The 13,058-nt window shown below is 41.6% G+C and overlaps 1 protein-coding gene across 2 annotated transcripts in view; it reads right to left on the reverse strand.

The window, feature by feature from the left end:
- The window catches only part of vldlr (very low density lipoprotein receptor), a 29,632-nt gene extending 18,080 nt beyond the window's left edge, over window positions 1-11,552 (reverse strand). For both annotated transcript variants that reach the window (XM_083901089.1, XM_083901088.1), the window contains exons 1-3: window positions 11,314-11,552; window positions 6,208-6,327; window positions 2,477-2,599 (exon numbers count right to left, since the gene is read on the reverse strand). In XM_083901089.1, coding sequence (XP_083757215.1) covers window positions 2,477-2,599; window positions 6,208-6,327; window positions 11,314-11,392 — 322 coding nt within the window. In that variant the 5' untranslated portion in view covers window positions 11,393-11,552. The remainder of the gene's footprint in view (window positions 1-2,476; window positions 2,600-6,207; window positions 6,328-11,313) is intronic.
- Between the last annotated feature and the right edge of the window lie 1,506 nt (window positions 11,553-13,058).

A 13,058-nucleotide genomic window follows, 5' to 3' on the forward strand; every position in this document is an offset into this window, starting at 1 on the left:
AGGACGGAGGACACGAGGACAACAGAGTGCAGAAAACCTGATGTCGAGTCAGAGTTTAGAAAATGGAGGTCAGAGTGTTTTGGTTTAAACTTCAGAAACTGCTGAAGAAGGAAAATCTTATTGATATAAATATGTTTGAGTTTAGAGAGAAAACACACACACACACACACACACACACACACACACACACACACACACACACACACTTGTACTTGCTGCATACTGAGGAACAGCATTTCCACTTTATAAATCAACACAATTACAAATATCTACTTCATGAATGACATCTATAAAATACTACTGGTTGCAGTACCATAAAATGTCTGCAGGTGGAGGCCCAGAGCAAAAAGGACTGGAAAACTTTTTTGATTTTTTTTTTTTTTTTTTGATTTTTGGTCCAAAATTTGACAAAAACGTCACACTATACTATATCGTCCAAAATTTGGGAAACATTTTTTACCCAAAATTTGAAAAAATAAATGTATCCAAAATTTTTGGTCCAACATTTGACAAAAACATCATACTATACTATGTCGTCCAAAATTGAAAAAAAAAATTGACCCAAAATATGACAAAAACATCATACTTTACTATATTGTCCAAAATTTGAAAAAATAAATTTTACCCAAAAGCTTTGGTCCAAAATTTGACAAAAAAGTCATATTATATTGTCCAAAATGTGATTTTTTTTGGGGGGGAAAAATTGAGTATAGCATGTTATAGCAAACTAAGGAAGTGATTTGAAGTGAGGACCGGCCAAAATGTCCTCACTTCGTAAAAATGACCTCACTTTGTTGGTTAAAAACCCTCACTGGTCCCCAGTATGCCTCAAGTACAAGAACACACACACACTTTTTAAACTGTCAACATGTGCATACCAATATATATATATATCTATATATATATAGATATATATATATATATATATATATATATATATATATATATATATATATATATATATATATATATATATATATATAAAATATACACACACACAGCAAACTGTAGCTGCAGGTGTTTGTCATGTGACAGTTTTTTAACGTCATCACTTTCTTAAACCAACACTGACGCAACAAAAGTGTCATGAACGCAACACAAGTCTGACGCGTTAGTCTGGTGATTGAGAGGATAATAATAGTCTGAACACACACACACACACACACACACACACACACACAGTGTAACAGCTGCTCAAACAGTACAGTGATGTGACGAGAGACGACCTGCACGTACACTACTGCAGACTGGAACTACACACACACACACACACACCTACTTTATTTAACACCTCCTGTTCCTCCAGACACACACACGCATTCTTTCACACACACTTCTTTCGTGATCTAAGCAAGTTTGTGTGATTTTTCAGCTTCTTCAATGTGAATATATAAGAAAATAATCTTGCATTTCAAAATAAAAGCTCCAGAAACTCTAAAACGACGATGGAAAAACATAACACAACGTCAGACAGTGGATTATAAATTGTAGAAACACTAACACACACACACACACACGTTCACTTTCAGATTAAGCTTCTTAAATCCTGGACTAAAAAAACCACGAGCTCATTTAAACCTGAACACATTCCACACGTCGACTTCACACTAAAGGTCAAATTAACTTTGAACAAAGTTTACTAAACCTCTTTTTTCAGGTGTAAACAAGTTAATACACTAACATAATCTGTGTATATGTTGAGATTATGTCCTGATATTAATAAAATATAATCTACGGTTTATTTCATTTCAGATTAAACCTGCTGATATTCAAGTGTGTTATCGACTATAAATGTGGTCAAATTCTGCTGTAAAACTAATGATTAGACTTTTAAAACATCATTTTTAAAATTCCATGTCTTTTTTTTAATTTTTTTTATCAATTTATAGAATATTCAGTGTGATTCACTCGTGTATTTAATATAATAAATATTATCATTTATCTTTAAAAAGCAGGAAAGGTCACAGATAATTTAATCTGAGATCTAATCTCATGTCACCATATATATATATATATATATATATATATATATATATATAATATACATATATTGTCCAGTTCTAACTCATCCAGGTGTAAATATATTCAGATTAAAGTCCACTAAAGCTACTGCGTTTAAGTTTTAGCACAGAAGCTCCTCCCTCCCACTCCTCAGGCCACGCCCCCTCACTCTGCTCTCAGCCCACTTACTTGTTGGGATTTTCCAGATTATTGGGGGGGGGCGGAGTTAGCCTTTAAAGCTGCCGTGTTCACACAGTGTTTGTCTTTGATATTTAATCACCGGCTTTGTTGCGAGTCATGGATTAAATAAATAATAAAGTTATTAATCATTCAACGTATTTAATCGACTGACTGCATCACTGTGTGTGTGTGTGTGTGTGTGTGTGTAAGATAAAAGACATTCAATCTCACACAATCTCAAACGTACAGATGACGTTAAATCTTGAGTTATGGGCGTTAATCTGAAGTTACTCACGGCAGATTTTTGAACTCTCGTCAGACCCGTCCTCACAGTCAGGTTCTCCGTCACAGTGCCATCTCTTTGGCACACACTGACCGTTCTGACACACAAAGTCCAGGTCTGCACACGTCTTCTTCACTGGAGACGACAAACACACAAACACATAAAGACGAGAGGGAAATAATCTGGATTACAAACAAACTACAAACATTTAACTGCACTCAGTGTTTGAGCGCCATAATTCTGCCATAATCTCTAATTAATCAAACGACTTAAACGTCGTCCAGGATGCTAGACTGAAGTTTGAGGTCAAATAAATAATCCTCATGCTTTTATTTTGAAATTGAGAGGCCCTGGGTGTGTGTGTGTGGACATTCAATCTCACATAATCTCAAACGTACAGGTGTTAAAACACAGAAGCATTTGTTTGTAATAATAATAATAATAATAATAATAATAATAATAATGAATCAACATGAAAACATTTAAAAACAAATCCATATTCTCCATTTTAGGCTCAGATTTCCACGTTTAAACATATTTAACATTTAATAATCTGCAATAATCCATTTTGACCAATAATTCAAATTTTATTGCGATACAGTTTTTAATCCCAACTCTGATCGTTAACTTTATTAAAGTTTATGAGCATTAATGAGCTCCATTTCAACAAAACAACAAACAAGATTCTTATTTATCAAACGCTCAAAGAATCAGATGCAGATTAAATTCAGATTAAGTTCATTCTGATAAAACAGATATTTTTCCTTTATATTAACAACCTGAAAAGTTCTCCGAAATAAAGTTAGACCAATTAAATCAGGCTGTTATTTGACATTTTAATAAACAAACATTACTTTTATTGAAAATACTGCACTGCTGTGCAAACATAAAATCTGTAATCTGTATTATTTGTCGTCATTAAACGCTTGTGTTTAACTCAGATTGAAGGAAAACCAGAAAAATCAGCTGAATATTAGGTAAAAAAAAGCATCAAATATGAGCCTTGAAAACAGGATTATAATCTCTCATGTTCAGTAACCTACAGATTATGTAGGTTATTTCTTCTCCTTCACCTCCTTCCCTCGTCTCCTCCCTCCCTCTCCCCCCGTATCACATGACCCAGATAAAAGAGCGACAAAGAACACACACCCACACACACGCACACACACACACACACACACACACACACACAGACACACACAAGCCATATTTAGCTGTGCTCTGTTCCAACAGCCATCTTTAAATCGTCAGCAGGTCAAACTGCAGCAGAGGAGAAAGTGTGAAGGTTTAATCTGCTGCTGACTGTGACGACTGTTATTACACTAACATGTTAGTGTCACTCACTCTCCCACACCAAAGTCACTCACTCTCACAAACCAAAGTCACTCACTCTCACACACCAAAGTCACTCACTCTCCCACACCAAAGTCACTCACTCTCCCACACCAGTCACTCACTCTCCCACACCAAAGTCACTCACTCTCCTCACACCAAAGTCACTCACTCTCCCACACCAAAGTCACTCACCCCCTCACACCAAAGTCACTCACTCTCACAAACCAAAGTCACTCACTCTCCCACACCAAAGTTACTCACTCTCACAAACCAAAGTCACTCACTCTCTCACACCAAAGTCACTCACTCTCACACCAAAGTCACTCACTCTCTCACACCAAAGTCACTCACTCTCTCACACCAAAGTCACTCACTCTCCCACACCAAAGTCACTCACTCTCACACACCAAAGTCACTCACTCTCACACCAAAGTCACTCACTCCCACACCAAAGTCACTCACTCTCACACAGCAAAGTCACTCACTCTCACACACCAAAGTCACTCACTCTCACACACCAAAGTCACTCACTCTCCCACACCAAAGTCACTCACTCTCCCACACCAAAGTCACTCACTCTCCCACACCACAGTCACTCACTCTCCTCACACCAAAGTCACTCACTCTCCCACACCAAAGTCACTCACTCTCTCACACCAAAGTCACTCACTCTCACAAACCAAAGTCACTCACTCTCCCACACCAAAGTCACTCACTCTCACAAACCAAAGTCACTCACTCTCTCACACCAAAGTCACTCACTCTCTCACACCAAAGTCACTCACTCTCCCACACCAAAGTCACTCACTCTCCCACACCAAAGTCACTCTCTCTCCCACACCAAAGTCACTCACTCTCACACACCAAAGTCACTCACTCTCACACACCAAAGTCACTCACTCTCACACCAAAGTCACTCACTCTCACACAGCAAAGTCACTCACTCTCACACAGCAAAGTCACTCACTCTCACACACCAAAGTCACTCACTCTCACACACCAAAGTCACTCACTCTCCCACACCAAAGTCACTCACTCTCCCACACCAAAGTCACTCACTCTCCCACACCACAGTCACTCACTCTCCCCACACCAAAGTCACTCACTCTCCCACACCAAAGTCACTCACTCTCCCACACCAAAGTCACTCACTCTCCCGCACCAAAGTCACTCACTCTCCCGCACCAATGTCACTCACTCTCCCACACCAAAGTCACTCACTCTCCCACACCAAAATCACTCACTCTCACACACCAAAGTCACTCACTCTCCCACACCAAAGTCACTCACTCTCACACACCAAAGTCACTCACTCTCCCACACCAGTCACTCACTCTCTCACACCAAAGTCACTCACTCTCACACACCAAAGTCACTCACTCTCCCACACCAAAATCACTCACTCTCACACACCAAAGTCACTCACTCTCCCACACCAAAGTCACTCACTCTCCCACACCAAAGTCACTCACTCTCCCACACCAGTCACTCACTCTCTCACACCAAAGTCACTCACTCTCACACACCAAAGTCACTCACTCTCCCACACCAAAATCACTCACTCTCACACACCAAAGTCACTCACTCTCCCACACCAAAGTCACTCACTCTCCCACACCAAAGTCACTCACTCTCCCACACCAGTCACTCACTCTCTCACACCAAAGTCACTCACTCTCACACACCAAAGTCACTCACTCTCCCACACCAAAGTCACTCACTCTCCCACACCAAAGTCCATAGAGTAAACCAGTGATTTTAACATCACAACACACAGGAGTTCACAGGAGTTGTTGATCCACTGCTGCCTCCATCACTAAGTTCAAATGTATTATTTTGTCAATTCAGCTTTTGAAAATCTTTGTTCAGATTAACCTCAGTGACACAAAGTGACCACACGAGGCAGCAGAGGACCAGCAGCGCCTGTGTCCCTGTGAGCTAAAATCACTGGTTTTCTCTATGGGCTTTGGTGTGGGAGAGTGAGTGGTTTACAAACTTAAAGTTTCTGTTGTTAAAGTCTGTCTAACAGTGAAGATAAAGACGTGAACGTGATCTTTAAAACATCGTAGCCAAACCTGAACGATCAATTGATCACATCTGATAATCTAGTCTAACATCCATGCAGGACTGAACCAAACACATCAATAATTTTCACATTAAAAGTCAAAAGTCGTGATAACTGGTTTAAATCTGCTTCATCGTCGTTGTGATGAAATCCTGGAGAAACAGCTCTGTGTTCATGTGATTTAATGACGTGACTCAGTGACTCAGTGTTTAAGACGCTGACGCCGTCAAAAACCACCAAAAACCATTTCCTGCTTCACAGCGTTCACTCGGACACAGTGTGTGTGTGTGTGTGCGTGTGTGCGTGCGTGTGTGTGTGTGTGTGTGTGTGTGCGTCCTCTCACCACAGGAGCTCTCGTCGCTGCCGTCGCTGCAGTCCTCGTCTCCGTCGCACTGCCACACTGACGGGATGCAGCGGCCGTTTCCACACTGGAACTGACTGGCCTCACATTCTGTCTTTGTGCCTGAGGGAGGAAGAGGAGCAGACGTCTTCATCATCGTCATCGTCATCATCATCATCATCATCATCATAATAACAATCGTTTAAACGTCATTCACTGGGATTATTTTCCCTGCAGCTCTACGATTCATCGTGACGTACGATGTTAGTAAAAATCTGAGACTATCCTCCAGAGTGGAAAAGTTGAATTCAAGTCGCCGTGTCAACGCTCCTGCTGTTGTTGTTGTATGGCAGTGCTTCACAGCGCCACCTAGCCACCTGGCATGCAAACTACATCACATTTCACGCACTTCAGCGTCACCGCGTGCGCGCAGATTTCCACCCAAAGACGCGAACGTCTAAACGCGAAATAAAAAGCTGGAACGCAACGGCTACTTTAGCGGTTTGTGTTCAGATCGTTAGCTAACCCCTAAAAACACAAACTACAAACACGATGTTGGACCAAAAAGTGACACAAATACATGAACTTTTCAGTCTCGTCTGTCGTGAAATTAACAATTTTCTTCCTTTTGTAAAATAAACATAAATTAAAGTAAATAAATGTAGCTGGAGCTCGTACAGAAGTCAGTGAAGTCACAGTTTATTCTGTCTAACGTGTCCACTTTAACAAACAACGGATTCAAATCACGGACTCAGACTAGATTCACCAAGAGCTAATCTGCACATCACACCGCCCGCTGCTAGCGCTACGCTAACTCAACAACACTGGGTAGTATCTTTAGCCGGTGGACTCTAGAGCTACACGTTTGGACGCTGCAGGTGTGGAATAAAGTCGTCTCCACTAGAGGGCAGCACAAGGACCAGATGTTTACACGCTTTGTGACATAGCGGTCGATCTGTGTGAAAGCTTTAATCCGGCACTGGTCCTAAACTGCGTGGAATGGTTTGGTTTGTCGCAGTACGGTACATATTTAGCATTATTTGGGGTACCCGAGTTAAATAGCATGGTACGGTCAGACATGGTACGGTCAGACATGGTACGGTCATGGCTAGAACAGTGTCACTCTCTTGTGATTGGGGTTTCTTCAGCTTCACACAGAGCTCAACAGCTCAAGTAGCTACGATGCTACGATGCTACGAGTCTCACCGACGCGACCGCTGAGCACCAGATAAAACCGGTACCGTTCTCTGTCTAAATAAAACACAAGCCTGACCCCGGACCATACCATTCCAGACTGAACCGTACCATGATGATGCCAACATGGCCAAACACGTCCAGAGCTCTGTGGAAACGAACTGCAACGTTAGCTTGGTTGTGACGATAGTGCGTGTGTGTGTGTGTGTGTGTGCGTGAGTGTGTGTGTGTGTGGGGGGGGTTCCAGTGTTAGTCAGTGTGTTCACCCACTGAACCACAGCGTTCAACAGGCTCAGCTGCAGCAGAACACTGAAGAAATGCCGTCACACTGGAGGTCACGGTAATGCAATTTTCCCCAGTAACAGAAATGGTTGCAGCCTCCTCCTCCTCCTCTTCCTCCTCTTCCTCCTCCTCTTCCTCCTCCCCCCCCCCCCTCATAGAGGAGGATCTCAGTCTTGTATCACAGTAACCAGCGAGGAGAAACATCCATTTTCATCAACGTCGCTGCGACGCTGCGTTCTAATTATGCGCGACACAGTGTTTGAAACGCTCTCACACCGTCTGTGTGTGTGTGTGTGTGTGTGTGTGTGTGTGTGTGTGTGTGTGTGTGTGTGTGTGTGTGTGTGTCACACTGTGTCACACTGGGTGTTTGTTGTCGTGTGGGGGTGTGTGTGTGTGTGTGAACATAACCAGCGCTAGTTTAGGCCATTTTTTTTTCACCGTAGGAGTGAAATCAGTGCGAGACACAAGCAGCCAATCACAGCTCTCAGTCCGTCCGCGTGTGTGTGTGTGTGTGTGTGTGTGTGTGTGCCTCTGAGCTCTTTTATATTTCCCTGTGCAAACAAACTACTACAATAATCACTAAGTCACTAATGAAGCTTTTTATTCTAAACTTCCTGAGGCTCAAAGACTTAAACCTGTTTGTCACTGATTTTCTCAGTTTAAAAACACAATAATCTTAGATTAAGATCTTTAAAATGAAGCTGAAACAATTCACTGATTACTAAATTAATCTTCAACTACTTTGAAATTCAATTCTTCGTTAATAATTTAAAAGAAGATTTTTCCTGAACATCTTTACGTTTATGTACAAACGTCACACAGTAAATCACTTTAAATGAGAATTATGTCAAACAGTTTCCTCTGATTTCAGTCAAAAATAATCCTGGTTTAAATCAGAGGATTTTTGGAATATTTTAAGATTAAGATTACACACAAAACAGGGAAGGACTGTGACTGCTGCTGTTCATTTATAACAGTCCACCGACTGGAACCACCTTCACATGCTATCGTACCCTCACCCTCGCATGCTATCGTACCCTCACCCTCGCATGCTATCGTACCCTCACCCTCACATGCTATCGTACCCTCACCCTCACATAGTGTCGTACCCTCACCCTCACATGCTATCGTACCCTCAGCCTCACATACTGTCCACCACCCTCACAGTGTCATACCCTCACCCTCACATGCTGTCGTACCCTAACCCTCACATACTGTCCACCACCCTCACATAGTGTCATACCCTCACCCTCACATGCTGTCGTACCCTAACCCTCACATACTGTCCACCACCCTCACATAGTGTCATACCCTCACCCTCACATAGTGCCATACCCTCACCCTCACATAGTGCCATACCCTCACCCTCACATAGTGTCATACCCTCACCCTCACATAGTGTCATACCCTCACCCTCACATAGTGTCATACCCTCACCCTCACATAGTGTCATACCCTAAAGGCCACATTATACTTCTCCGACTGCGTATGCGTTATCCGTCTGCGTCACCACGGAGACGCCTCGAGCATTTATACTTCTGCGTCGTGGTGACGGACACTCGCTGCAATTTCCCGCCCGATCAGTAGGGGTCGCTACGCAAGGTTGTTGTGCTTCTGGCTACAGTGAGCAATGGCGTCCGAGAAAGAAAGAGAGAGAAAGACTGTTGTTGTTGAAAAAGTGGCCGTTTCTCACTTTTCTGTGTCACGGAACGCAGTTTTAAGATAATTTGAGGCGAGAAATTGGCCATTTAGAGTCTAAACATGTGCTGTGTGTGTTAAGATATGACGTATTTATAGTTCGGCAGCGGCGTTATCGGCGGGGATCAGCTCCGCCTCTGTCAGGACGCCCGGAGCGCACTGAGAGCCGGCACAGAGCAGCTTCGCTCGGCCTGTCCTGAGGACCAATCGCAGCTCTTGCCGTCTCCGTTGTCCCTTGACGGAGTGACGGACACTTAAAAAATATTTCGTGCAGACGGAGACGACGCAGAGGCTCTTCGACAGGTTCTGCGTCGACGCAGAGTCTCTACGTAGCCTACGCAGAGCACTTTACGCAGAAGTATAAATTGGGCTTAACTCTCACATGCTGTCGTACCCTAACCCTCACATAGTGTCATACCCTCATATACTGTCCACCACCCTCACATAGTGTCATACCCTCACCCTCACATAGTGTCATTCCCTCACCCTCACATAGTGTCATACCCTCACCCTCACATAGTGTCATTCCCTCACCCTCACATAGTGTCATACCCTCACCCTCACATTGTGGTGGGGAACAGTATGTACTAGGATCTACCACATACTGTTCCCCACCACCCTCACATGCCGTCGTACCCTCACATAAACCCCCCATCGTCTTGACTTCTGCTTGAAGAGTAAATCAATGAATTAGCGAGTTGACTGTGAGGTGGAGGACGTGAAGATAAAATGTGGACACAGAAGACGACGGAAACGTCTCTGCGCTTCAAACTGACAGATTACATCATTAGATTATGACCAGATGAGGATTATTAATAGAACAGATGGACGATTGAGAGAAAACGTCTAATTGCAATTTGTCCAACTGCAGATCGAACAGATGAAAACATGATAATCACATGAATATTAAGTGAAGTCTGCAGAAATTAATTGATAAATGAAGAATGAGTTTAATGGATTCAACACGAATGAAAAATTTATTCACTTTCTTGATCCCAAAACAGCGACACTGTTCACACTCAGAACTACGGTGGCCTGCACAAACCACAAATCACGTCCTACTGAGTTTATAGAGAGTGAACTTTACTGTAGAAACATAATCTGACTTCTTTTACGACCGTTTTCATCAACACTTCATTCTTTCCTACATTAATCCAGTGTTTGTCAAAACAGGAAATGATTCAGTTTGAATAAAAACAAAAGAAACGGGAAAATATTCACATTTAAGAAGCTGAAAAATCTCACAAGGTGATTAATTGAAGTTTTAATCCTAATCAAACACAACATTTATATTTATTCTTTGTAAAGCGATGATATTATTTCAGTTTTATTCTTCTTTATTCATCCATTTAAGAGAAATGTGAGTAAAGGTCTGTATCTAAATCAAAACATACCATAAGTAAAAAAGATGAATTATATTCCCACATAATCCATGTTTGACTGAACATAATCTGTTCATTTAATTAATAAAAGGACGTATTTTATTTAAACATTATATTTAAACCATCTCTTCTGTCTGAAGTAAATCATATAATACACGGATTAAAGGACACACAGCTGTGTTTCCAGAGGACGACGTTCAAAATATTGAGATTAAAACGTGAAATAATCCAGATTAATCCACGAAGCAGCAAATAAATAAACACACACACAGGCCGCCTCCTCCTCATCATCATCATCATCATCACTAACAAAACTACACTCGATGAACGCGTGAATCCGTCATGTGTGCACGTGCCGGTCCTCACAGGGACGCAGAGTCCAGCAGCGACGGCGGCACGCACGCGCCATTGTTGATTGTGTGAGCGGCAGGTGGAGCAGAGACAGGTGTAGCGTGTTAGCTTCCGCCGGCTAACACACACACACACACACACACACACACACACACACACACACACACACACACACACACACACACGGAGCAGCGGGACTCACCGTGGACGTGGGTCTGTTGTGGACCCATCAGAACCAGGACCAGGACCAGGACCGGGACCGTGAGCGTGGACTGTACCATGTCTGTTCTCCTGTTAGCTCCTCTGTGTTTCCTCCTCCTCCCGCTGCCTCGCGCCTTTCAATCTGCCGGTGCACGCGCACAGCACGCCGCATACATATACACGCGAATACGCGCACGCGCACGCAGCACGCGCCACAGGGAGACACAAGAGATTTGTTCTTCTTCTTCTTCTGCTTCTTCTTCTCTCGCGACAGTAAATAAACGCCACGCGCCGTTTAAATGTCGTAGGCTCCGCACGCGCGCCCCATGCGCGCCGCCGCTCCTCGAGCTCTAAAACCCATTCCCCCGAAAGTGACGGTAACGAGCGTGTGTGTGTGTGTGTGTGTGTGTGTGCGTGTGCGTGTGTGTGTGTGTTCCTCCTCCTCCTCCAGTACAGTTAACCCCTCACTGTCCGCGCACCGATTCATAAATAATAAAGGTTCTTAAAGGTGCAGTGTCCAACTGTTAACTATAAATATGTTAATTAACGTCCACTAACCACGCCCACTCCCAGGTTCACAAAGTGCCTCAAAATCAGTGCTAAAAATGCACCAAACATGGTCTGTTTACAGATTATACAGATTATACAGATTATATCAGTTTTCTTAAGTATTTTAGTGTTGTCTTAAGTATGTTAGCATTGTCTTAAGTGTTTTTGTAAGTATGTTAGCATTGTTTTAAGTATGTTAGCATTGTTTTAAGTGTAGTTTTAAGTGTTTTAGCATTGTCTTAAGTGTTGTTTTAAGTATGTTAGCATTGTTTTAAGTGTTGTTTTAAGTATGTTAGCATTATTTTAAGTGTTTTAGCATTGTCTTAAGTGTTGTTTTAAGTATGTTAGCATTGTCTTGAGTGTTGTTTTAAGTATGTTAGCATTGTCTTAAGTGTTGTTTTAAGTATGTTAGCATTGTCTTAAGTGTTGTTCTAAGTATTTTAGCATTGTCTTAAGTGCTGTTTTAAGTATGTTAGCATTGTCTTAATTGTTGTTTTAAGTATGTTAGCATTGTCTTAAGTGCAGTTTTAAGTATGTTAGCATTATCTTAAGTGTTGTTTTAAGTATGTTAGCATTGTCCTAAGTGTTGTTTTAAGTATGTTAGCATTGTCGTAAGTGTTATTTTAAGTATGTTAGCATTGTCTTAAGTGTTATTTTAAGTATGTTAGCATTGTCTTAAGTGTTATTTTAAGTATGTTAGCATTGTCTTAAGTGTTGTTTTAAGTGTTGTTTTAAGTGTTAGCGTTGTTTTAAGTGTTTTAAGTATTTTAGCGTTGTCCCTCCAGGGCCACTGTATTTCATACATTTGTAAATGGGGAAAAGAAATATAAATAAATATTAATATTGTTCAGTCACAGTCAGTGTAATATTCTAGCTCAACAGCGGCCACTGTGGCCACAAGTGGTAATTACAGGATAGTGCTATATATTACATTTGCATACATTTCCCATGATTCTCTGACTCTTGCTAAATAAAGAAAAATGTTCATATTTATTATAATAATGGAAAAATCGTCCCAGGATATTTTTTTGTCACTTGCCTGTCAGACAATAAAAATATAATATAATATAAATAAAGTCCTCATTATAAGTCTAAAATAAACAGTTTAATTATGAACAAATAAATAAAACAAACACCAGAGACAATAAAAACATCTTCATATATGAAATTTAGGTAGAAAATTATATATTTACACAT

This window comes from Microchirus variegatus, assembly GCF_963457635.1.
Source record: "Microchirus variegatus genome assembly, chromosome: 1".
Taxonomy (NCBI): domain Eukaryota; kingdom Metazoa; phylum Chordata; class Actinopteri; order Pleuronectiformes; family Soleidae; genus Microchirus; species Microchirus variegatus.